We start from the raw sequence: 26,893 nt of genomic DNA on the forward strand, positions 1-26,893 counted from the left end.
TCTGTTTGCCCGATTTTTGTCCTGGTTCCAGTTCTAATACTGTTCTTACGTGAATAGGGACCTAATTTAAAGAAATCAGTATTTTTGGACACCTCACGGGCAAAGAAACGCTAGCGAAAGGGCACGCGTCAACCAGGTAAGTCACCACCCGGTATTTAGGAAGAAATACTCGTAGGGTTCGCTTGGATTGTATGTATGCATGTTAGTAATTTTGCCTTAAATTACTCTCCATGAATGAGATTAGTTAGATGGATTGTTATGATGTGTTGGGTGAATTATCTGATTGTTGCTTGTATGCCTTAAGCTTCCGTTGTACGTATGCATGCGTTTAATTTATGTTAGAATTGTGTATGCCGAGTTTTGGGTGCTTGATGGAGGTCATCGTCCCGTTGAGCCGGTATGCCTAGTTTGCATGAATTACATACTATGATGTTAGAAGAAGATTGCATGCACACTGTAATTGTTAGGGCTCATTTATATGATAAGATTAGGGAATTTCTGTTAGGAGCGATATGCCGCTCTAGACAGACTTAATTTTTCCCCTAGAAACTTAGCAGTTTACCACGGCAAGAAAGTACCTAGGAGGGTTCATAGATTGCTAGCGTGAGAACGGTATCTATAGCTTCGTGGGAGGACCAAGGGTCCCTGATCAGTCCTTACTGTTCTTAGCCATTTCGCATGGGAAATGTGTCCCCACGTCGTACAGCCCATTAGTTGCATGGGAACGGGTTGGGTCGCGCCCCCCATAGGAGGACTATATGGGCGTAGGGGTATTCAGCACACCCCTAGGCTAGATACCATGTAGTCCTAGATAGCCATGTAGAGGTAGCGCCTCATAGAGAGATACCGACCATATCAGCTTGAGATAAGGAACCTCTCGGTGACTAATGAAAGGACGATGAACCGGTGAAACCCAAGGGCCGACCATATCAGCTTGCTAGCGTTAGAACCCGATGTCCTAGAACCGAATTAGGAAACCATGAGAGTTCTGTTAAAATAAGATGCGAAGAGAGCCTACAAGTAGGTGGCTTACTGAGTATAATTTTTATACTCATCCCGTTCTCATTTATTTTTCTCAGGTGTTCACTGGCTGCTGGTCGAGGTAGAGGAGCGTTTGAGAGCTGTACAGTCACAGAGGGGGTCGTTCCGGAGCGTCAGTCCCTTTTCGGTCTTTTAAAGTCTTTTGTATTTCATTTTATATTTGCAATTTCTTTTGTAATAATTAACAAACAAAATTTCTCTCTTTTGTTTTAATTCAAAGTATTTTTATATTTTTACTTTGGTTTTCTTTTCTTTTATTTTCCTTTTGTTTGTTTTCGATTTCGTCTTTTAGTCACGATTCGATTTTTCGAAGCCTCGAAAATCAGGTCGTGACAAAAAGAGATGTCACGCCCCAAATTAGGCGTTGAAAGATTGGATGTGACTAAACAAATTATGCAACACAAGATGAAGGAATGAAAAGACAAAGAAAATCGAATATGAATTTTTCCACGAATTTAAAACTTTATAACATTGTTTGCAATACCAAAGTGAAACCGAAGGCATGCTTAGATGTATGTTATGTTTATTTAAAGAGATAATTGAATACGTGATACATAATATGTGAACTAGACAAATGTCCTGAGTCGATATTCTTTTGTGACTACTAAGTTTTCGAGCACCCTTTCACCTTGACCAATATGGTCATGCACCTGAAAAAAAGATGTAAAAAGAAATGAGTAAATAAGCAACCAACTTGTAGGCCCTCATCGCATCATTGACCTAGTCGGAGGCCACAAGCTATCTTTAGGATCTAGGTATGTCGTTCTTGTTGTGCTCAGACTTGGGTAGCTAGCTAACCTATGCAATGGTGACCGATGTCTGGAGTTGAGGCACTACCTTAAGGAACACTCTATCAGGCGGGGGCAGCATGATGAGTGCTAGCCTGCTAGTCAACCATGGGAGGTAAATGTGAACTCATCCCACATGTCATGGAGTTGCCCAAAGTCAAGAGCGCTACCCGTACCAACTCTGCTAACTACCCGCATGATCAACATCCTCCCACAGGATGGACCCACCGCGTCTCCTACTCAAGTCGTACATTCCTAACAAGCCTCACGCCTAACTCAACGGTACCTTTGGATGAACAGGAAACTGGAAGCTTCACGCCTAGCTCAACGGTACCTTTGGATGGACAGGGAACTGGAAGCTTCACAGACATTACATCGACTGCTACCTGCCTACATGCTACCTTCATTTTCTCTGAAGTTGTCATGGTGGTCTTCTGTCTCTAGAACGATTTGGCGATCTAGACAAATATTTACGTATCCAAGTTACTCAGTTCCGACTCCTTAGGTCTAGATTGATCAAGAGCATGGTTCCTCACCCTCTAATCGTCTTTCACAATTCCAAATTATAATTATATGAGATTTATAAATATATCTCATTTAATATAATTTATTTTACTAAATACAACATTTAATTTTTGAATGATAAGTTAGTACTAAATGTTTACGATTATAAATTTATATAGTTTTATTAAAATCATCTATGTGATGTTAATTATTAAGATTGATTACAAAATAATAATAATAATAATAATAATAATAATAATAATAATAATAATAATAATAATAATAATAATAATAATAATAATAATTAAAATCAAAAAAAAAAATCAAAACTTTATATAGCATCTTATTTCCAAACGTCCTATTCTCAAACATCTTATCCTCATGAACTGTGAGTTTATGAATTTTGAGCCTAATTTCAACACGATTATTTTTCTCCATGATTAATAAAACCAAATGAAACTAATTCTGTTGGATAGCTGGATTAAACAATAACTTTAGTGAAAAAAAACGGTATTGAATTGAGTTATACAGAAAAAGATACAAAAACTAAAAGAAAATAAGAAAAACACGAAATACTGTAAATCTGAAAAATAAACCTTGAAGGTGGCAGGGCGAATAAGAATGCATCAAGCGATGGCAAGGACACATGCCACGCAAAGGGAGGCAGAGCGCGTCTCGTCAAGTGAAGAACACGTGTCAAACGTGTTGAGATATGATTCAAAGTATTCAAAATGAAAATATAATTTAAAGTAGTTAAGATATGATTCAAATATTCCGACTACTAAGATTTTTTGAGATTGTTATTAGATTTGAATTTATCTAGATTTCCATGATTTACTAAGCTATACATACAGTAATTGTGTAACTCTAAGCATTGAGTCATTGAGTAAGAAAACAATAACAAAGCACTGCAGCTTTATCTATTTTATTTATTCCTATCTCTTCCACTATCCCTTTTCCAACCATTTTGGTATCAGAGCCAAGTTCCTTCAACATGAGGGTGAGTGATTATTTTCTTCACAAAACAAAAATGGCTAGCTGGTTTTTCTTCCTCTGCACCGTTGTTACCCATCTTTAATGGTGAGAAATATGAGTGGTAGAGCATCAAGATGAAGACTTTGCTCAGATCGCAGGAGCTATGGGACTTGGTGGAGCATGGGTTTGTTGATTTATTAGAACCCACAATAGAAGAAGAGGAGAGACTAAGAGAAACTAAGAAAAACGATGTCAAGGCTCTATTCACTATTCAGCAAGCAGTTCATGTATCTTTTCACGAATTGCAGCAGCAACCACATCAAAGCAAGCATGGTCAATTCTACAGAAGGAGTTTCAGGGAAATTCAAAGCTCATGACAGTGAAATTGCAATTTCTAAGACGTGATTTTAAAACTTTGCTCATGACGAATGGTGAATCAATTGCTGATTTTTTGTCAAGAGCAATGGCAATAGTCAGTCAGATGTGTACCTATGGAGAGAAAATTTCAGATGAAACAATTGTTGCAAAGGTGTTGAGAAGCTTGACTCCAAAGTTTGACCATGTGGTGGCTACCATAGAAGAAGCTAAGGATCTATCCACACTCTCCGTTGATGAACTGATGGGCTCGCTTCAGGCTCATGAGGCAAGAATCAATAGAGCATCAGAAAGAAACAAAGAAAAGGCACTACAAGTGAAGGAGACAACCAACAACGAAAACAACGAAAGAGAAAATATTCATTTAGCAGGTAGAAGTCATGGAAAAGAAGGATTTCGCAGCGTCCATGGTGGTCGTGATAACAAGGGTAGATGGAGAAGTGATGGACAGAGACAATTCAATGAACAAAGAAATATCATACAATGTTACCCTTGCAGAAGGTATGGGCATACAAAATCTAATTGTTGGTATAAAAATCAACTAATGAATTTTGCAGCAGAGAATGAAGAAGAAGAAGAAAAGCTGTTTATGGCGTGCATGGATACAATCCGAAAAAATGTGACTTATGGTTTGTTGATAGCGGATGCTCGAACCATATGACAGGCACCAAATCTTTATTCAAAGAGCTTGATGAGACGCAAAGAATTAAGGTGCAACTTGAAAATACAAAAGAGATGCAAGTTGAAGGAAAATGTACCGTGAAAGTCGAAGCCAGTCATGGTAAGATAAAACAATTAGATAATGTTCAATTTGTACCTGATTTATGGTACAATTTCTTGAGTGTTGGACAATTGATGACCAGAGAACATTCAATTCTATTTGATTGACCTGTGTCATTACACATAAGAAATCAGGCCATAAAGTTCAAATTGTCATGACTTCAAATGAGATGTTTCCGCTGGATGTTTCTAACATGGAGGATTTTGCTACTGCTAGCACGAAAGATGACTCAACATTATGGCATCTCAGATATGGACATCTTCATATGAACGGCCTGAAAATACTCAGGTATAAAGGTATGGTTTTCGGATTACCAAGAATTGACTCAACTAATTTATGTGAAGGATGCATTTATGGCAAGCAGACTATGAAGTCCTTTCCGGTTGGAAAAACTAAAAGAGCTTCACATTTTCTAGAACTAATTCATGCTGATTTATGTGGGCCAATGCAAACGAAGTCCTAAGGTGGGAGTATATACTTTTTACTATTCATTAATGACCATAGTCGCATGAGCTGGGTTTACTTCCTACGAGATAAGTCAGAACTTTTCAGAAGTTCCAGATTTTTAAAGCTATGGTAGAGAACCAAAGTGGCTGTCACATTAAAGTTCTTCGCATGGACAGAGGTGGCGAGTTCATATCTAAAGAGTTCAATCTGTTTTGTGAAGAAGAGGGCATCCAAAGGGAATTAACAGCTCCCTACACTCCAGAACAAAATGGAATCGCTGAACAAAAAAATTGAACTATTGTGGAGATGGCAAGAAGTATGTTACAAGCAAGGAGACTTCCAAACCAATTTTGGGCAGAAGCCGTAGCAACATCTGTTTATCTATTAGACATCTCACCAACAGAGGCGGTTATGAATCGAACTCCTTATGAAGCATGGCATGGAAGGAAACCATCTATAAGTCATTTACGAATCTTTGGTTGTGTTGCTTATGCTTTGAAACATCCTCAAATTCGTCAAAAGCTTGATGAAAAATCTGAAAAATGCATTTTCATTGGCTACTGTATTCAATCAAAGGCATATAAATCATACAACCCCAGTAAAAAGATTTTAGTTAGAAGGGATGTAATATTTAATGAAAACGTGAGTTGGGATTGGAGTAAAGAACAGGAGCATCAAAAGATTACAATTAAGTTTCCCTAAATGAAGAGACAAGGGTCAACTCCAGTGCATCTTCCAGTGCATCCACTGCAACACAAAGTGTGTCAAATTCATCATCTTCAGCATCACTATTCTTCTCTTGAAGAACTTTTAGATGAGAAACCTCCAAGAAAGTATAAATCTTTAGCTGACATATATACATCATGTCAATTTGCTCTTACTGTTTCAGACACTATGAATTATGAAGAAGCAACTGAAAAAGAGGACGGGAAGAAAGTCATGGCAGTAGAGATGCAGTCCGTTAAGAAAGATGGAACATGGGATATGGTTGACCTACCAAACGAAAAGTTTTATGGAGATTTACAAGAAGAGGTTTATGTAACACCGCCAGAGGGATTCATAAAGAAGACAAAGAAACAAAGGTATACAAGCTGAGACAGACATTGTACGGGTTAAAACAGACATACTTACGAAGGCCTTGTCAAAAGAAAAGTTCTGTCCTTGACAGTACATCTGCAACTTTGAATCAAGGGGGAGTGTTGAGATATGATTCAAAGTATTCAAAATGAAGATATGATTTAAAGTAGTTGAGATATGATTCAAATATTCAAACTACCAACCTTTTAGGAGATTTTAGGAGATTGTTAGTAGATTTGAATTTATCTAGATTTCCATGATTTATATTTCTGTTCGAGTGTATAAGCTATAAATATTGGGATTGTGTAGCACTATAAGCATTGAGTCATTGAGTCTGAAAACAATAACAAAGAAGTGCAGTTTTCATCTATTTTATCTATTCCTATCTCTTTCACTATCCTTTTCCAACAAAACGGTGGTAAAGCGAAAAATGTACATCTTCCAGAGATCGAATGCAAGAAGCGATACTCGGAAGCCCTAATCCACAACTGTAACGTGTCGCGCAATGAGTGCACCTACATCTTCCAGTCACGCATGACTACTCGTATGTGTACCATACATATCCAACCCCCAACCCACCATTATAGTTATGGTCGTCATTCACTGGGGCTTCGGTGGCCGGCTCTCCTATCATCAGATCACCAACTTCCTTGACTTTCCGGCACTGGACATGCGTCAGCCCCATACATGGTCTTACAACTTTGTGGAGACCTGTGCTTTTGACAAACAGTCAGGCCTGATTATTAAGACCCCTTTTGTGAGGAGAGCGGTTTAGTTTTTTTTTTTTTTTTTTTTTTTTTTTTTTTTTTTTTTTTTTTTTTTTTTTTTTTTTTTTTNCTCCTATTCAACTCTTTTTCATCCTTAATAGGAAGAGAGAAATTTCAAAAACTTTGAAACTCTTAGCAAGCAAAAAAAAAAAAAAAAAAAAACTTAATTTATCAATATTCATAATACTTGTGTTTAAAGATCAGCATCTATTCTTACCTGTATACTCGAAGCGAAATACCTGTGGTCGTGTTTCTCTGTCCTATGCTTTATGGTGTCCAAATTTCTATTGGTTTATCAAAAAGCGTTCAAATCTTCATTTTGGAGTTTCAAAAACGAATCATTTCACTTACTACTTATTAAGAAAGTGTTGCCAAGTGGTTGGAACTTATTTTTCATCGTCTGTCAGCTGGTTGTCGTCAATCAAAATGAACAAACCCACATGTTTAGATGTAATAGTCTAATAGATCAAAACCAACCTCTTTCCCGGTTCATTTTCTTATTGATTCTTATGAATATAGGAATTGCTCAATCGAGAGAAAGAGACAATGGAATAGTGAGACCGAGAATTCGCCATGATATAACTGATCCATGATTCATGCATAATATCACAAAAAATGGATACAAATTTTTGGCTGCTACTCATAATTAATATCGTCAATAGGTACTATTTGAGAATTTAGATCAAGTACCTTGTATCTAGTTGTGGGGGGAGTGGCCAAGAAGCAGCCACTACCTTTGGGCGAATCTTCTTGGTGAGTGGCCTCAGGCTCAGGGACGAGTTCATAAACAATTAGATTAGATGACGATGTTCCTAAAACCGAGTTTCAGAAGACCTAGAAATAGGATTACATTTTTATTTCTTAAACCGAAAATCCCATTAGAAATAAGATTCTTTTTCAAAACCTTGGTCGCCCATCAAATGATTTGGAGTCTTAATGCTTTATCATACCCTTTTTGAACAAATAAACCATAGGAATTTTTTTCCTAACAAAAATTTAAAGAAAAAAAAAAAGAAAAATATTTGCTATGATTAGCTAATAACTTATTCCATTCAATTAAACTTTCATATATTCGAGTATGAAGAGACTTTTGGTACATATATTCAATTAATTCATCCTCATCAATAAAAGCCTACCTCCTAATGATCAATAAATGAGATTTTATATTAGGGTTCTTAGATTTGATCTATGCTATAGAATCGTTGAGTAATATAGAATGTGCAAATATAATTCGATTTCTTTTTCAAGAATATTATCACATGTGGGATAAGGAATTATTCAATCTTACAACTTCTCCATTGTTAACTTAATATCGTGTTAGCTGGGAGCAATTCTATGTTGTTGACCTCCTCAACGTAATTTAAGACAAACAGATGACGTAGTCATGTCTCACGAGATGCAGGAAAATGTTGAAGGACCCCTTTTCCTTGTGAGTGATGGTTACTTTGAGAATTTTGAGTTAACTTATTACCCAATTGTGAGACCCTACATCGATTAGAGAGAGGAACTGAGTGCCAACGAGGACATTGGATCTCGAAAGGAGGTGGATTTTGAGATCTCACATCGTTTGAAAAGAGAAACGATTGTCAGCATGGATGCTAGGCCCTGAAGAGGGTGGACCATGAAATTCCACGTTGGTTAGAGAGGAGAACAAAGCATATTGGGTCTGGAAACCTCCCCAGCAGACGCGTTTTAAAAAACTTGAAGGGAAGCTCGAAAGGGAAAGCACTAAGAGTACAACATCTGCTAGAATGAACTTGGGTTGTTATGTCGAGAGTTACACCAATTAAATTTCTTTTCTCGACTTCAATCATGACGCTTAAAAAAAAAAAAAAAAAAGTATATTTAGTCGATATGAGGTGCCCCAAATGCATATTCTTTAATGAAGCCTTATAGAAAAGCTTCACTAAAGCTCCCATCTCCACCATTACATTCATTATTCTTTCTTTGAAAAACTCCCAAATTCTTTGCTTTATCTCTCATTTTCCACCCTTGTGGGAGCTATAAATAAGATACAAATCTCTCTATCCCTACTCCCAAATCTTGCTTGCTACAACTAACCAAACCAAAATCATGTGTGCTTCATTTGCACCTCGTCCCAAGATCTCGGCCGTTCCATTGGCGCTCGCTCTAATGCAAAAAACAGACAAGGAACAGACGAATCTAAAGCACTTATCCGACGATGTTATCATGAATCACTTATTCACCAAACATGGCGACGACGAGACAATAAAGATCGACCTTAACGACTACATTTCGTTCATCGAAAACGTCATTAAATCCTCGGATCAGATTTCCGCAGCTTCTCATTGGGTTAGATATCACATGCCTTAATCTCTCCCCTTCTTATTCTCCCTTCTTATGCAAATTTTTATGATCATTTTAGGCTCAGGGAAGCAAAGTGCATGTTGAACTTTCAGATGACTCCTTCACATATCCCTCCTCAATTGAACCACCAGTTTGCACCCTTCATGATATCTCAAAACAGGTCTTTACTTAGCCAAAAATCTTGAGATTTTAACCTCACTACTTTTGTATTGAAATAATGTCAATTTTCAGATGGGATGTAAGGCTGCTGGGATAGATATAGCTCACAAAACAACTCTTGATATTCTAAGTAAGCTGACCAAATATTCATGGGAGGCGAAGGCCGTGCTGATCTTCGCGGCGTTCGCTATGAACTATGGAGCTTTGTGGCACCTCGACAATTACTCGCGCTCGGACCCGCTCGCTAAATCGTTGGCGATGATCAAGCGAGTGGGTTCGCTGAGGAAGGAGCTGGATTCTGTGCAATATGGGCAGGTGTTTTTTGGGCCCAACAGTTTGATATACAGCTGCTTGAAGGCCATTAAATACATGAATGAATTCAAGAACTTGTCCAAATATGATATCAAAGAAGTGCCTGAATTGTCTGCGGCACTTCGCCGGATCCCATTGGTTTCTTATTGGATTGTTCATGCTCTTGTGGCTTCCAGCATTGATCTTCATTGCTATCTTTCTGGCACGGAGTAAGATTTTTCTTCTTATTAAAATGAATTATACTTTTTTTCTTTATTATTATTCTAATGATTATTGATGCAAGTTCAGAGGTCAAACCCCTAAATATTTGAATGAATTGACTGAGAAAAAGAGATCCATACTTGTAACACTTGAGAAGCATCATCAGTTCATCATGAAACAACAAGGTCCGTTTCTTTTGTCTTTCGTGGAAGTTTTATTTTTGTAAGATCCCACGTCGTTTGTGGAGGAGAACGAATCATTCTTTTTATAAGGGTGTGAAAACCTCTCCTAACAGACTAGTTTTAAAAACCTTGAGTGAAAGTCGAAAGATGACAATATTTACTAGTGATGGGTTTTGACGATTACAAATGGTATCAAAGCCAGACACCGGGGTGATGTGCCAGTGAGGAGGCTGAGCCCCGAAAGGGGTGGACACGAGGTGCTGTGCCAGCAAGGACGCTGGCCCCGAAGGGGGTTGATTAGGGGGTCCCACATCGATTGGAGAAGGGAATAAGTGTCAGAGAGGATGCTGGGCCCCGAAGGAGAAGGGGGTGGATTGTGAGATCTCACATCGGTTGGAGAGGAGAACGAAGCATTCTTTATAAGGGTGTGGAAACCTCTACTTAGCAGACGTGTTTTAAAAATCTTGAAGGAAAGCCCGAAAGGGAAAGCCCCAAGAGGACATCGAGGCCTGGATTGTAAGATCCCACATCGGTTGAGGAGGAGAACGAAACATTCTTTATGAGGGTCTTGAAACTTCTACCTAGCAGACGCGTTTTTAAAATCTTGAGGGGAAGCTCGAAAGAGAAAACCCAAAGAGGACATCAGGGCGTGGATTGTGAGATCCCACATCGGTTGGAGAGGAGAACGAAGTATTCTTTATAATGGTGTGGAAACCTCTCCCTATTCCTAGCAGACACGTTTTAAAAACCTCGAGGGAAGTCCAGGAGGGAAAGCCCAACGAGGACATCTCGGTGTGGATTGTGAGATCCCATATCGATCGGTGGGAGGAGAAAATGAAGCATTCTTTATAATGGTGTAGAATCCTCTCCCTAGCATACCTATTTTAAAAACCTTGAGGGGAAGTTTGGAAAAGAAACCCGAGATACTGCTAGCGATGAGCTTGAACGGTTAAATTTTTTCTTTTTTCTTTTGTGGCGATATACTTAAGAAAACAAATTTGGTTTATGTATTGCAGAAGAGGTAGAGCTTTATAGATGGCTGGTGGACCAAACTGATCATTTTCCTATTGATATTACCTTGTTCCTTTCCAAGCTGATACATGGCAAACACAAAGCCAGGCCTCTCATAAACTGTTCTACTCGTTTGGAGGTCTTCAAACACACACTTTCTTAATTCACTCAAAAATTGATATCATTTGTGATTCCAACACTTGTACTGAACGATGCAGGAATACATTGAAGATTTCCTGAAGGAAAAGAATTTGATATTAATAGTTTCAAAGCGATTAGATGTTTCAAAAGAAGATCTTGATAGCCTGAATGTGGTTTACAATGAGGTGAAGAAGGGAAACAAGCATGAAATTGTATGGGTTCCTGTGATATCAGACCCTCCTGCTGAAGGTGATGAGGAAGCTTATGAAGCTTTGATATCTAAAATGAAATGGTATGCGGTGCCATTTGATACAAAGGTTGCGGGTTTGAGGTTCTTGGAAGAGAAATGGGAAGTTAGAGAAGATTTGTTGATTGTTGTTCTAAACACACAATCCAAGATTGAATTCCCCAATGCAGTTCATTTGACTCGAATTTGGGAGAAAGAGGCTATTCCTTTTACGTATGAGAGAGCAAATGCTTTGTTGAAAAGGAGTTGGATTGATTCAACTGTTGTCAAATTCACTGATCAACCTAGGTTGAACAGCTTGGCCATGGTACATTCCTCTCCTAAAAATCTACCATCTACTCGTCCCGAGGCAGATATTGTCATTTTTTGACTTTCCCTTCCAAGCTTCCCTTCAAGACTTTTAAATCGCGTCTGCTAGGGAGAGGTTTCCACACCCTTGTAAAGAATGTTTGATTCTTCTCTCCAATAATGTGAGATCTCACAATCCACCTCCCTTTGAGACCCAGCGTACTCGCTGGCATTCATTCCTCTCCGATCGATGTGAGATCTCATAATCCACCCTCCTTCAGGGCCAGCGTCCTCGCTAACACTCATTCCTCTCTAATTAATGTGGAATCTCACAATCCACCCCTCTCGGAGCTCAGCGTCCTCACTCGCATCGTTACTCTTCAATCGATGTGTGATCTCACAATCTAACCTCTTTAGGGGTCCAGCATCCTCACTGGCACACCGCCCAGTGTCCATCCCCTTCCAGTGTTCAGAGAGGTTCTACATCGGTTGCAGAGGGGAACAAAACATTATTTACAAGAGTGTGAAAACCTCTCCCTACGAAGAGAAGTACGAAAGGGAAAGCCCATTCAGGGCCAGCGTCCTCACTAATATTCATTCCTCTCTAATTGATGTGGAATCTCACAATTCACCCCCTCTCGGAGCCCAGCGTCCTCACTCACATCGTTACTCTCCAATCGATGTGGGATCTCACAATCTAACCTCTTTAGGGGCCCAACGTCCTCACTGGCACACCGCCCAGTGTCCATCTCCCTTCAGAGTTCAGCGAGGTCCTACAACGGTTGCAAAGGGGAACAAAACATTCTTTATAAGAGTGTGAAAACTTCTCTCTAGGAAGAGAAGTACGAAAGTGAAAGCTCAAAAATGACAATATCTGCTAGTGATGGGCTTGGGTTATTACATTAACGTTCTTGTTTTCGATGAACAATATGAAATGTTCTTGTTTACTAACCGCTAAACTTTCTAACAACTAAAAATTAAAATCCATTGGAGTTGTGTGAATCTCATCTGATTATTCCTTCTCTCAGATTAACAAGGAAAGGACTATGATATTCTACGGAGGACACAATCAGGGATGGATTAAAAGATTTGAAGACACAGCCGAAGCCATTAAAAGAGACCCAATGCTAAGAGAAGAAGGAATAACCTTTGAATTAGTACCCCTAGGATTGAACCAAAAAGGAGAGCCTGATCCAACCATCATGTCTCGTTTCTGGACCGCGCAACGGAGTTTCTTCATTCTCAAGCATCAGCTACAAGGTTCGACCGCAACCGAACATATTTCACGACTGATATCTTACGAAAACGAAAAGGGTTGGGCAATAGTAACCAAAGGCCAGACCGTCGTCATGGTTGGGGGCGGGGACTTGATCGTAAAAGCATTAGAGGAGTTTCAAACATGGAAGAAAAACTTACGTCGAGTAGGCTTCTCGGGTTCTTTCAAAAATAACTTCGATGAGCTCACTAGTAAAAGCCTTGAATGCACGCATGTGAATATTATGGGATATAGCGGGTGGATACCGCTAACCGTTATGTGCCCGGTGTGTCGCCGATACATGGGAAGTGGTATCAGATTCACTTGCTGCCATGGCCGCCCTAATGTTCTTTAGATCATCACCTTATTATTGCTTCTTCTATTTCTACTATGGCTGAATAACACCATTTGGCTGCCTCTTCTGCATGTTGAGTTCATAAAGCCATGTGGTTATACTTATGGATGCTCTTGTTCTTATTGTATTTTTATATGAATTTCGATTATAAATTTATTTAAGTTGGATTCGGTTTAAATAAATTAAAATTTTATGCATTGAATTAGTTAGGAGGTTCTAAATTAAATTGAGTTGAATTGAATCTAACCGAAATTATTATTAATTTTAAAAATATAATTTTGCTTGATACTCAATTATACATGCATCTATTTAATTATCTATTCTCTCATCTATCACCCTGAGCCGGACGACGATCAGCGAAATGTAATCACGAGACTGAACATCGATCTGAAACAAAGAGACAGCAAAGAAATAGAGGAGATCCTAGCCGACAGGGTTAGGAAGATAGGAAGATACGTACGGACGATTCGTGAATTCCTTGTCAAATGGAAGAATCTCCCTACGGAGAAAACCAGCGCCGAAGATCTTGACTCTGCCGCCACCCACATCGCCAGGTTTGAAAGTAGTCGGTTGACAGGGACGTCAACCAATTAGGTGGGGGAGGATGTCACGGCCATGTTTGTCCAAGGCGTGTTGCCCATCGCCGCGTGCCCATGACAAGCCCAACTGTTTATGTCTTTTCATATTCTAGTGTTTTACTTTTGTATGTCTAGAAAGTATGACGTTTCAGAAATACCATGTGTCGGCGTGTCAGACATGAAATGCCTCATAATGTACTATAGGGAGATACGACTTGTCAACTTCTCCCTACCCAAATGAAAAAATAATATATCCGACAATAAATATTTTTCTCACTAATATTTAAATTTTATTAAAAATAAATATTTATATAAATCATCCTAGCTGCGGAACTAACCCAACTCAAAATTTTATATTTTAAACATTTTTTTTAAAGAAAAATATTAACAGCCATAAATAAATCTATATATATATATATATATATATATATATATATATATATATATATTAAATTTAAGTGTATTAATGGATTCATATAGAATTAATGATAAAAGTTGTATATTTATTAATTTAGCCTAATATTATAAGAAATACCTACGTGGAAATGTAGAAGTGATTAGGTGACCAACTACAGACTGTGAAGCTTAGTCAGAAAACGTTGACCCCATTGGAAGGAGTGGGACCCACGATAGTCCCCTTAAATTCAAGTCTTCCAAAACGAGCCACTTGGGAAATTTGACCAAAAATAAACCCACCTAAAAAGTCCACAATAATCTCATTTACCACGTGTTCAATACCCTCAATTATTATTATTATTTATTATTTATTATTTATGATCTTCCTTCCATCCCCAAAACATATAAATACACACATCAAACCCACACCCTCTATTCCCCCACAATTTCAAAAGAAAAATACAATTTTTTTCCCTCGAATGGATGATGGTTTTCCTGTGGAATTCTGGCATACTGATCTCTATTGGCTCGACGCTCCAATTCCCGTCTCCGACCCCGCTCCGGGACAGATAAGTGCTTTCGTACCATATCTGCCCCAACCCGCCATCGGATCGAGGCAAAAGAACAATCCTATCACCGCCACCACCATCACCGCCACCTATTCGGAGAACGTCCACAAGAGGGTGATCGAGTACTGGAGAAAGCGGTGGCAAGAAAAAAAGAAACCAGCTGAAATGGGAGATCTAGAGAGAGAAAGAAGTCATAGGCACATGCTGAACGAGAGGATGAGGAGAGAGAAACATAGACAGAGCTACTCTGAACTCCATTCTATGCTCCCAATTAAAGTTAAGGTCCTGTCAATATCATACTATTGTGGAGAGTCGTAATTAGGTCTAACAAGAGAAAAATTTTACACAGACGATGGGTCGTTGTTGATATTGTATGTGTTATTTTGTTTTTGTAGAACGACAAGAATTCGATTGTTCAAATGGCGGCGAGGACGATAGAGGAGCTGAAAGCCTCAGAGGGAATGCTAAAGAAGAGAAATATAGAGCTGGAAATGGCGTTATCAGCAAAGAAGAGAAAGCAAGAGAAGGGGACAACACCAATTAGGGTTGCAGTGGCTAACCCTTCATCTGGGATTAACTCTATGCTGGGTGTTCTTAATCTTCTCAAAACTGTTGGAGTGAATGCCAAAGCTATTCATGCCACTTTCTTGGACTCTCAGTTTTCGACGCACATCGCCATTGATTCTCACGTAAGATCACCCGACTCTTTTAAATTTGTGTCAAATAGGTAACATAACTCTATTAACATCAATCGAAAAGAAATTACAAGACACTCTGTAGAATAGTATACAATTTTCTCTAATTGAGAAAATTTAATAAAGTAAACAATCTGTTCTTAAAATATCTCAATCTTTAGGACGTGCTTAAGTTTTAAAGTCGAATGTATTGTGTTGAAATCGTGTAATAATTTATGGATTTGGAAGAAATTTTGGTTGTTTGGTTGGTTTGATGGGCAGATGAGAGGTGCCGAAGTGGAAAGAGCGTTACAGATGACGGTAAGCGAAGTAGAGAGGAAATTTCAAAGGCGATGCGAGGAAGGTTCCCATGACGTAAAAGATGGGTCCACAATTTGAAGTCTTAATAGACACGTTGGAATTTTCTCTTCTTTAAAATATATATTACTTTGGCGTGTCTTATTGTAAATAAATAAATATATAGTTTTGTGGTTGACTTGAATTTCTAATTTTATGTTTTAATTTGAATTTACCATGTTTAACACGTTTTAGATTAACTATTTAATAAAGAGTCATTTTCCAAAAAAAAAAAAGAATATATAAATTATTCTTTCGGCACTCAGTATTAGTCAAGCTGCAATATTTTAGAGAAAATTTAAATTATTAAAAGGTTAGAATTAGAGATGCTATAAGAAAAGAAAAAAAGACAAAATTAAACCAAGTGAATAAAATAAAATGACAAAAACGTGTACAAACTAGGAAATAAATAACATCACAATGTATTGTTGTTTTTGTCCTTTTTGGTTGAGGGGTATTTGATGTCATGCAGCTTTCTCGAGCAAGCTTGCTTTTTATTTTCGATCATGATCTTTGGATCATGAGTTATGTTTTTAATCATCAGAGGTAATTGTCGCTCATATTTATCCCTTTCTTAATTTGTCGAAGCAAAAGTTTACAGTCTCCCTTAATAAATACTTCGATTATCATGTTCTTCTAGATCACCTTTGTCCTTCGATCATATGCACTCAACTCCCACTACCCCAAATCAATGTCACCTCTTCTTTGGTCACGTGCACACAACACGATAGTCAACTATGAGCCTCTTCATAGATGTTGGCTTAGCGAGATCTATTTCTAATAGTTCATATCTAACGTAAGTTTTTCTTTCAATTTTGTTCAATTCAATAATATATCTTAGGTTGAATAATTTATACATAATAAACTTCACGTATCTTTATAATATTCTTGTGCTTATGTATAGAATGTATGATTACAAATGTTCTTTATATCATCATGTTTGGAATGAATAATTAAGAATTCATATCTAAATGGTAAGAACAACGATGGGTTATTCTAGAATTTTAATGTATAATTGGGACAGATTTTTTTAATGTTCGTTAACCTTTTTATGAATTGTATTCAAAGAAAAATAATTGTTAATATCAAGTTTGTATACTAAGTATTAAATATAATAAACATATGACATCATAACAAGAGAAGTAAAATAAAGCAACCAAGTCTACAAGTCTGCATTTAGTTGAAACAAGTAAGAATAAAACCAGCTTCCATGGTGGTTCTAATCAGATATGAAGCATAGAAAAATGGGCAAAAACTAAGAACAAAATCTGATCAACAACCTTGTAGAAATATAACAAAACTAAGGAAGCAAGAAATGAACTCAGATTTCACTTTAGAGGAATGAACCTTGAAGAGTGGGTGGCACCAATACCGGGTCTACCGTGCTTAACAGGCTTGTATGAAATCGAAAACTCTGCTAGGTAATGCCCGATCATCTCTGGCTTGATTTCAACTTGGTTGAAGGTTTTTCCATTGTAAACACCAATGATGCTTCCAATCATCTCTGGGACGATGATCATATTACGGAGGTGAGTTCGTACAGGCTCTGGCTTCTCACCGGGAGGTGCTTCCCTTTTCTATTCAAGGCAGCAAAGAAAATGAATGAGACGAGAGAAAAAAAATAAGAAACCTATTCTTCTGCTTGTGGTTGAAGGAAAGATATCCAGGTGGGGAGACAAGGGCACAAACATGATGAATTTCAGAGATTCATTGTACATATATTTTCAAGTCTACCAAGCTCCTAAGTATAATGATGAAATTCAGAGCCTCCAGGAAAAGTACTTTCAAATCTACCATTGGTGTATGATCCCATCCTGTTAGAACTCAGAAGTATAATGATGAATTGCAAAGACTCAAGGCACATTAACTTCCAAATCTACCGATGGGCCATGACCGTAACTTCCCATTGGTGGTTATGGGAAAGCCAATAGCAAAGACAAGGATATTAAAAAACTAACACAACGGTATAATTAGAGCTTCAGAGATTCATGATAAATAAAATTTACAAAGCTACCATTGGGTATGATCCCACTTTAGGATATGATAAATCAAGGGCAAAAAGAAGGTTGAGTCATAGCAAGAAGCAGTAGTGGGAGATAAAGTTATACCTAAATTAATAATGAAGCCTACAAAGTTCAGGATAAATAATGTTGAGGATGGTTGGGTGGGAGTCTAATAACTAATTAAGGGGATGATCATGGGTTAACAAGTAATGAATACAATTCTATTGGTATGAGGCCTTTTGGGGAAAGCCATGAGAGCTTATGCTTAAAGTGGACAATATCATACTATTGTTGAGGTCCATGGTTTCTAACATATTATCAGAGTTAAAACATATTATCAGAGTGATGCCCCTAATTTAGCCATGACAATAGAATCCTCAAGTGTCAAACAAAGGAGTTTCTAGCCTCAAGGTGTAGTCAAAAGTGACTCGAGTATCGAACAAAGGGTGTACTTCGTTCAAGAGCTTCTGAGAAAGGAGTCAAACCTCGATTAAAGAGAAGTTGTTCAAGGGCTACATAGGCCTCAGGAGAGTTTATGGTGTACTCTGTTCAATGGGAGTATTGTTGAGAATTGTTTGGAGGGAGTCCCACAATGAAATTAAGGGGATGATCATGGGTTTACAAGTAATGAATACATCTCCATTGGTATGAGGGTTTTTGGTAAACCAAAAGACAAAGCCACGAGAGCTTATGCTCAAAGTGGACAATATCATACCAGCGTGGAGATCCGTGGTTTCTAACAAATTAAAGAGAGTTCATTTATTTGTGTCAAAACTGATTCCAATTTCCCATCATAATAACCTGTCGGCAATATCACGACAAACTAGTTTCTCCAATATCTTTGAAGGGTGTAACAAAAAACCAAGAGAGCACAATTCTCCATCCTAAGATTCAGGGCGAAAGATTATGCTAATGAAAATCTTGGCGAGTGTTCTATTTTACTAATGTTCATTTAAAGTAAATTGCAGGTCAAGATGGAGCATAGAAGTTAATACCAGCCTAGAAAAGGATCCATGGAACGAAAATTAAAGATATCATGTCTAACTACATAAATTTACTTTGCACGTATCTGCTTATCAAGAAGAAACTTGGAGAAAAACTGAGCAGCATGATTAAGATGCTTCCCCTAGAAATCACTCGAATTACATCTCAGATGCACAACAATACAGTAACGAGTCCATCAACAATTATACCCACTTGCATACAGCCAGTGCATTCAAGGAAACAATACCAAATAATGTAAAGTGAGTCCTCCAATGAATTGCCTTAAGAGTTAAGAAAAGGATCTAAAAGATAGTTACCGCTTTGCGGAGCTTCTTGATAAGGGCCATTGGCTTCCTAGTCAAACCCCTTCGAAACCTATCCCAAAAATCATCCAATAGAAAATTAAGATTAAAAAAAAATCGAATTAACTCGAAATAAATTCATGACATATTCAGTAATAGATACCTTCTGCGAGCACGAGCAGTGAAGAGCTTGACGAGCTCATCGGTAGACATGTCGAGCAAAGCATCCAAATCGACGCCGCGGAAGCTGAACTTCTTGAACGTTCTCTTCTTTGGCTGTCCCGCCACTGCAACATCGGCTTCTACATCCGCCTGAAGATGGCCGAAGCAACGCCATTAACGAAACTGGAAGAGAGAGAGAGAGAAAGAGACGATAAATTACAGAAAATCAAGTGTTGAAAATTTACCATGGTTTAGGTTTTCAGCTCTCCGAGATATGAAAGCAGAACTAATCGGCGGGAGAATGCTTCCGAATCTGCAGGGTCTCAGGGCTTCCTTTTTCGGCGGTATATATATAGATTGATCAGAAACTGCAACTCTAATGGCTGAAACCCTAGGCCGAGAAGAACCAGTTTTGATCATTCGGGCTTCTGACTTGGGCCTACAGTGAAGCCCATTTAAGGCCCAATATTAGACATATTTCTTTTGCATCGATCGGTATCTATATTCACTTTTTTTTTTTAATAATATTAATTATTAACCCAAGACCTATTATCATTTTTCACATGCCCCCAAATTTCGAGTGGGTGTCCGATATTTGAATCATTCCCAAATTTTTATTATTAAGGTCGATTATAATATGTTAGTGAAATGAAATCTGATATTGTGCTGAATTTTAATATTAAAGCATTTTAAAATTATGATGCTGATAGGGATACATAACGAACTAAAGCAGATAATATCGACTAGTGGTGGGCTTGAGTCGTTACAATAAAAAATCTTAATTCTAAAATCTTAATTGAAGTTACATCCCGTATTTCTAATTATCAATATATTTTGGTAAAATTATGGAGATAATGGCAGACCAAAAGTTTATTTTGAACCTTAAAAATTTCTAATTCATATTTATGTTTCGGTCTTTAACATAACCTTAATGTAAAGAAAGGATTTTAAAAAAATAAATACAAAATCTACTTCATCATTATTTTATTTCTCCTCTCACGTGTGTATCCTTTGTTCTTCATTCCTTTCCGCTATAACTTTTGTCACTCGCCTTACTTTGCCACAAACCGTCTCTCGTTCTCTTGAATTGTAGATAGTTGAAAACGTCTACCACTTCTTGTCGTTCGCCCTCCTGAGTTGCTGCTAGCCTTCTGAGCCACCAACTACATACTACAATACAAGTAAGCTCGCCCTCCTTTGGTTTATGTATTTTTTAAAAAATTTAAAATTTTTTTAAGAATATTAAAAAAAAAAATTGAATGGTTAGAAAAATTGAAACATTTTTACTAAAAAGAGCCTTCTTAAAACTTATTTTAGAATATTTTTAAAAATCAAGAATATTATTTGATTTTTTTTTTCTGCTAATTAATTCAAATAAACAATAAGTGAACTCTCCCCGTAATGTTACGTAATCTAATTTTGCATTAATTTCTCTATCTGTTCCTTTTTTTCTTTTTCTTTTTTCCAATTTGGGTCGTATTTTGGTACCTATCCTCTAATCGCCTGTCATCCTATTTTTTCAAATAATTGAGAATGAAGAAAGAAAAAGGAGTCGGCAAGTGATAAAAGCTGTTGGAAAATGATCCCGACAACATCATTATCCCATTTATTAATGACTACAAAAATCAAAATTTTATTGCGAAATCAAGAAAATAGGAATTAGCATGTACACCCCACCTCTAAATTACAAATTATTCTTCCAAAATAAATAAATATTAATCCTAAATTAAACAATAGCGTCTGCCCAATTATTAAACCAGCTGAATTATTAAACTACTTTTCTTTTCTTTTCTTTTTTTTTTTTCTTTCAGAAGTTATGTTCTTTTCCAATGAAAAGATCTTTTTCTGTGTCTAATATATTTTTAAAAATATAAATTACACGAAATTAAAGAAAAAAATAAAATTTTCATCGAAGTAATGTACCTGGTCTAATCTCCCAAGTACAGCTTTGCCTTCTTCGACTTGCATCTTTCCAGTCCCAGTGGAGGTGCATAATTCCAACAAATAAAAAGAAAAACAAACAAAAGCACTTGAGAAATAGATGTGAACTTACTTGTTGTATATGAACTAGGTAATACAGCATGCTGAGCTAATCGAAGAGCTGGCGAGAATGAAGCCTGGTCCGAGATCAATCTATTCAAACGATGCTCTCGGACCAGACTGCATTCTCCTCAACAATTCTGGAGAGCTAAGATGAGAGAATGCGATGATTCTTCATATGGGCTTATATATATGTGTGCGCGTGTAAACTCACAGATTTGAAGGTCAGTTGTGTACTACAAAGGATGTGCTTTTTCCACATCTACCAAATCTAACTTTTCAACTATAAGCTATAAAGACGATCAAAACAGAAACAACAAAAATAGTTGGACCGTGTTTGTTGAAATTGGGTTAGTTCAACAACAAGCTACCTAGGGTCGGCTAACTTGTAGATAGCTGTAATTATGCAAACAGATTGTTCAATAATTTGATTTATGAACCAAACAAGTAAATAAAAGCTAGATAAAATGTAATGAAAAGAAGAAAAATTAACAAACTAACAAATGGATTTTACGTGAAAGACTGCTCTTACCGAAAAAAAGATCACTACAAGCGAAGGAAATAGACTTGTAAATTTGACGATATTTAGAAAGTATTTAAAAGAAACTCAGGCCTGTGAGCTTGATCCCTCGCTGCCGTTGAAGACCTTAGATTTTTCTCATTTTGAACATCATATTGCAAGTATCTCATGTCGGGGCATACGAAACGAGCGAAGATTTTCCATTGTTGAGGAATTTGGTATGGCAAAGATTTCAATGGCAATATGACCGATGAAGAATATTTCTTTGGGAGATAAATACTCAAGACCCGAGGAAGAATATTTCTTTGGGAGGAAATCGAGTAATAGATCAAATAAACTGTAACAGCCTAAACCCACCGCCCACCGCCAGCCGATATTGTCATCTTTGAGCTTTCCCTTTCGGGGTTCTCCTCAAGGTTTTTGAGGTTTCCAGACTCTTATAAAAAATGTTTTGGTCTCCTCCCCAATCAAGGTGAGATCTCACGTACACAAACAAGTCAAGGAAGAGAATATTTACAAGGGAGCTGATAAATTTAAAGGGAAGTTTGTATTCAATAAGTTTAGTTTTATGAAACTAATGGTTAGAAATTTGGGTTTGAATTATGTAAAGGAATGGGCTATAAAAACCTGATTTCATGCAAGTTTGTAGGTTAATGATTTGTAAAAAGGTATACAGTATAGATCACTAGAACGGACCCAATGTCAATTTGGAACCTTACAATTCAAACCGTCAAGGTGGAAGGAAGGATCTAGTCCTAATGTTTCTAAATCAAACACATACACAGCCTTAAATCCAACTGGAAAAGGCTAACTTGGAGTTGTAGCAATTTTTTGAGATTCTAAAAGGGTGTCATGGGAGCTGCGTCTTTTTCTCTTGGCAACCTATAGAAGCTTTAGCTGTAAGGTATTGAGTTCGCATTTCAGATTGGTGTGAGCCCTGTGCTAGTGAAAAGGGACTCTATACCAGTTTTCAAACTTACTAAAAGAAAATTTCTCGAGGGATTCTGAGATCTTGATGGTCATCCAAGATATTAAACATATTATTTGTTACAGAAACAAGCAAGGATAAAAGGATTCTCTTTACCTTAGAAAAGGGATCCAAGCAACTCATAGCTGACTGTGTCGTAAGAGACAGTTGGGAGTTGAGATAGTAGAAGAAGATCCATGAGGCCACTGGTGTCTCGAGTGAAATTACTTCCCAAGCTCATTTCCTATTTTGCATTTGTCTGTGTTCCCTGTCAAGAATAATTCGAAGAAAAAACAAAAACAAAAGAGGAAAATCATGTTAAATGCACTATGTACCAATAATAATAAAATCAACTTCGTAATCTCGTATTAAACAAACCTAGCGCAACCAACTCATGATCTAAAACGCCTCGAGAAAAACCGCCTAGACGATTTCAAATACATGGCATTCAAGGCTCCAACACCTACATTTCTTACGTTTTCTCGTAGCCATTTAGTTCTTCTATCGTAACTAGTTCAAGCAAAAATATTTTCCAGACAGTAAATTGGAACTTCTATGCGGCGTACCTTGTTTTGCCTCATCGTCCATGCATGTGAATAACTGATGAGCAAGAATCCTTTCTTGTATGATAGAAAGCATAATTAGATTCAGAAACAATGGAATCATGTCGCGTAAAAGCAATAAACCACTTGAAGAACATCCATTTTAATTTCACATTGAAGTCTACAAAACAAGAATGGTCAATCTATAATTTACGTACAAAAGTAACAAAGGAAACAATAGCTCGAACCACATCTTAGTAGATCTATTTCTCTCTGTTTTCCTTTTTTTCTTTCAGGGGGAGGGCCATTATAAGATAAGTATTTTGTCCGGAAGTAAAATGCTTCCGCATAAACAAACGATATAAATTACAGAAATTTACATTTCATAAATTACATAAACCACTGCAATGAACTCTTGAAAATGCGAGACGTAGTAGGCATGATAGAAGCGAGTTGGAAGTTGGTCACAAACTCAAGATTGGACAGAAATATTCATATTCTTTGAACCATTTACATCAATAGGAATCACCTCGTGGAAAGCTCCTTCTTGCTTCAGCTTGTTCTCTACGAAGCGAATGACATCGCTTCGATTCTCAATGACATCCAGTGCGATGATATCTCTGTTGTAGCTGTCTGTATGACGACCATTTCCCTTGCCGCAACTGACTTTTATCTTGTCTCCATAGGATGAATGAACTGCATCATTGCAACTCTTACGTCGGCCAAGTTTAGGTGACTTCGCACGAGTTGGTGGGAGCTGGCACTCAAACAGAGTATTATTAATGATAATTCAAGAAGATAATGAATTCATATATTCCCAAGAATATGCTCTCTGTTTGACAAGATAATGTAGGGGCCACAAAAGATTCGTAATAAGTACCTTTTTCAGCTCAACCTTGGGAGGAGGCCCATCGTGGTAGAAGCTTGGCATTGGATTTGCTTTGAATAACAAACTCTTTCTTAGTTGTTTGATAGCGGCCTCAGTCTCTTCCTTCAAAATTTGGAAGGTTGATGATGGAAAAAAAAGAAGAGAATAACTTTAGAATTACCTTCAGGAAGCAGCTAAAAGGGAAGCAACAAATATCCTCCACCAGAGAGAACATATTTTACCTTGGACCTTGTCTCACACTCGGTCTTCTCAGCCACCAGAGCTTGAAGTTTTTCCTCCAATTTCGAGTTAAACTACATATATGAGAAAAATGTAGTAAGATATAGACTATCATAGAAAAAAATAGTATCCAAAGAAACTGGATAGGATAAGATGGCGTGGGTGGCAATACCTCCTTCCTTTTCTCGGCACGCTTTGTGCATCGAAATGTAGGAGCTGAAGCAACAGTAGTTCTTGTCTTAATAGCCCGAGATGCTGCGGCACTGCTACCAGTCGATAGGCAAAAATCAATTTTAGAGAAAATGGGAAAGGTTAAACCCAGTAGTAAATAAAACATAGAGTTAAGAAAGATACATGGAAACCACCGAGCAGGAATCTTCCTCATCAGCATGCTTCTTGTTATTAGGTTGCAGTGGCTTCCTCAACGCTCTAGGTGATGCAGGCTGCAGGAAGTAAAAGCAAATCCATTGAGCCATATACAAGTAAAACCAGTTTTTTCCTAAGCCACGAAGCTGTACACGTTAAGTTTTCTGATTCAAGAAAACGTTTCAGGATAATAATTAATAAACATAAACCTCTCTAAAAGTGAAAGCAGTGGATTAAGCATGTAGGTCTACCACCACAGGGTTTAAATTATACAAGTCCATGGAACCGAGTTGAATTACCAATAGAAGTAATATTCCATTAGAACGTACCTGATTGGATTTGGTATTTGCAGGCTGAACATTGTGTTTGATAGATTTTTCAGCCACGATAGCATTGGGAGGTCGAGTACCAGATGAAGCACGCCTTTCTGTTGCCAAGGCAAATGGCTGTGGAACAGTGTGTCTTGTTCGAGCATTTCCAGCAGAAGATTTCAATGAGTTCACAGTTAACATAGATTGATGAGCATTCTTTCCTTCTAGTACCACCTTCTCGTCCAGTCTCTCTTTCTCATTATTCAAGCTGATCACACTTTGCTGCTGGTCAGGTTTTTCTGTAAGAGGAAGTTCAGGAACCTTGATTGATTTTTCATTTGTGCATTCCTTCACTTCATATTCCTTTGCTTCGCTTCCCTCTTCTGAATTGTGGATATCATGATGCCCATTTATTTCGCCAAATGACTCCACAACATCTTGATGATTGAGGCTATCTTCACAAGAAGAATCATGGGAAACTACTCCAGAGGAATATGTTATGACACGATCTGGCTCTTTGTCCATACAAACATCTGTACCTTCCATCTCCATAATACTACAATGATGAAAACCGTGATAATGACGTCAATGGGTCACAATTGGTACACAAACCAACTCTGCAATAGAATCAAATACATGAATGCACATACCACATACATAAGAAAATCCGAGGCTGTTAATATTGATAACGATATTTTGAGAGAGAAGGAAGAGAACTAGAAACAGTTGCCGCAGCCACACAGCGATTTGCCATTTGTATAAAAATGCAACTAAATGATCGCAAGCCAAAACCAAAATTTTCTATAAGAACTACAATTAACCAAATCTTACCATGCCATAAATACGCGCGCGCGCGCGAAATGCTCAATATAGGCGGTGGCTATTACCTTAATTAAAATTATCAAACCAACACCGTACTCGCAGACATAACTTTCTAAAACGAAAACATTAACTGTAAATGAACTGTAAAAGGAGATAATAGTGATCGATTAACAAATTATCCAACAGATTAAACGCAACAAAAAACACAACCTCTCAAACATCAGGAAATCATACATGTATCCAGTATCAGCTAATCATTTTCAAAATTCATCCAAGAGATTAGAAAACAACAGCAAGAAAATGTAGCAACCAGAAATCAATATGACATCTACAAGTTGTGACAAAAAAAAAAAAAATCAGTGGATCGAAAGATAGCAACCAGATCTAACAACTACATCGATTCCAAGAAACATTCTTCAAAATGTAGAAGAAGAAGATCAATCGCAACGCTACCTGTGGATTGCTTGGGATTGTATTAAGGCATCAGAGTGAATTCGCGCTTCCGAGAACGGTGTCGGAGTGCGTCCTGTTTCTGTTCCTTGTTTATATAAACTTAAGCCGCGTCGGTGCCGACTCTAGTGTTTTAACGGCGGCATTATTATTCTTTTTCCCTTTTTTAAAAAAATCGTTTTTGAATTTATTTGTTTGAGAGGGATGAAAATTAATAAATGAAGTATACCTTTTTTAATCTTTTTAAATTTTTAATTTTAAAATTTAACATTTCAAAATATTCAAGCGCGGAGTTATCAAACTTTAAGAAAATTGATTAATTTAATTCTTAAATCTTAGGATATTAATATTATTTTTTGTATAGTCAATAAATAACTCGAATTTTAATATAAATAATTTAACTATAAAAATGTTTAATCAAGTTACCGTTCAATTGGGTAAAAATTAAACTTTAAGATTATTTTTTCGATGCAGTGGTAAATTAAACCTTAAGGTTTTTTATTTCATT

General features: G+C 37.3%; 4 protein-coding genes across 8 annotated transcripts; 2 read left to right on the forward strand and 2 right to left on the reverse strand.

The window, feature by feature from the left end:
* Window positions 1–8,803: 8,803 nt before the first annotated feature.
* Window positions 8,804–13,412, forward strand: LOC111778391 (protein SIEVE ELEMENT OCCLUSION B-like). Its single transcript, XM_023658181.1, has 7 exons — window positions 8,804–9,068; window positions 9,142–9,243; window positions 9,315–9,763; window positions 9,843–9,940; window positions 10,954–11,087; window positions 11,167–11,643; window positions 12,653–13,412. The coding sequence occupies exons 1-7, from the start codon at window positions 8,829–8,831 to the stop codon at window positions 13,232–13,234; spliced, it is 2,082 nt and encodes a 693-aa protein (XP_023513949.1). The 5' UTR covers window positions 8,804–8,828; the 3' UTR covers window positions 13,235–13,412.
* Window positions 13,413–14,660: 1,248 nt separating this feature from the next.
* LOC111778392 (transcription factor bHLH92-like) lies at window positions 14,661–15,880 on the forward strand. 2 transcript variants are annotated; one of them, XM_023658182.1, is made up of 2 exons: window positions 14,661–15,059; window positions 15,173–15,880. In XM_023658182.1, exons 1-2 carry the CDS (start codon window positions 14,688–14,690, stop codon window positions 15,506–15,508), a joined length of 708 nt encoding a protein of 235 aa, XP_023513950.1. In that variant the 5' UTR covers window positions 14,661–14,687; the 3' UTR covers window positions 15,509–15,880. The 2 variants fall into 2 exon arrangements, with proteins under 2 accessions (XP_023513950.1, XP_023513951.1); XM_023658183.1 differs by having other exon boundaries at window positions 14,661–15,053.
* Window positions 15,881–16,931: 1,051 nt separating this feature from the next.
* Window positions 16,932–19,629, reverse strand: LOC111778393 (40S ribosomal protein S15-4). Its single transcript, XM_023658184.1, has 4 exons — window positions 19,505–19,629; window positions 19,261–19,409; window positions 19,113–19,170; window positions 16,932–17,385 (listed from the first exon to the last, which is right to left on the reverse strand). Exons 1-4 carry the CDS (start codon window positions 19,505–19,507, stop codon window positions 17,137–17,139), a joined length of 459 nt encoding a protein of 152 aa, XP_023513952.1. The 5' UTR covers window positions 19,508–19,629; the 3' UTR covers window positions 16,932–17,136.
* A 1,204-nt stretch (window positions 19,630–20,833) lies between these two features.
* On the reverse strand, window positions 20,834–26,540 carry LOC111778394 (protein WVD2-like 3). Of its 4 annotated transcripts, XR_002812540.1 has the most exons (8): window positions 25,764–26,307; window positions 25,132–25,669; window positions 24,791–24,879; window positions 24,609–24,702; window positions 24,439–24,510; window positions 24,209–24,319; window positions 23,353–24,085; window positions 20,834–23,054 (listed from the first exon to the last, which is right to left on the reverse strand). XR_002812540.1 is itself a non-coding variant. In XM_023658187.1 (7 exons), exons 2-7 carry the CDS (start codon window positions 25,663–25,665, stop codon window positions 23,801–23,803), a joined length of 1,185 nt encoding a protein of 394 aa, XP_023513955.1. In that variant the 5' UTR covers window positions 25,666–25,669; window positions 26,389–26,540; the 3' UTR covers window positions 23,459–23,800. The 4 variants fall into 4 exon arrangements, 3 of the variants coding, with proteins under 3 accessions (XP_023513955.1, XP_023513954.1, XP_023513953.1); XM_023658187.1 differs by lacking the exons at window positions 20,834–23,054; window positions 25,764–26,307 and adding an exon at window positions 26,389–26,540 and having other exon boundaries at window positions 23,459–24,085; XM_023658186.1 differs by lacking the exons at window positions 20,834–23,054; window positions 25,764–26,307 and adding an exon at window positions 26,389–26,540 and having other exon boundaries at window positions 23,459–24,085; window positions 25,132–25,730.
* Between the last annotated feature and the right edge of the window lie 353 nt (window positions 26,541–26,893).

The sequence above is a fragment of the Cucurbita pepo genome, chromosome LG17 (genome assembly GCF_002806865.2).
Source record: "Cucurbita pepo subsp. pepo cultivar mu-cu-16 chromosome LG17, ASM280686v2, whole genome shotgun sequence".
NCBI lineage: Eukaryota > Viridiplantae > Streptophyta > Magnoliopsida > Cucurbitales > Cucurbitaceae > Cucurbita > Cucurbita pepo.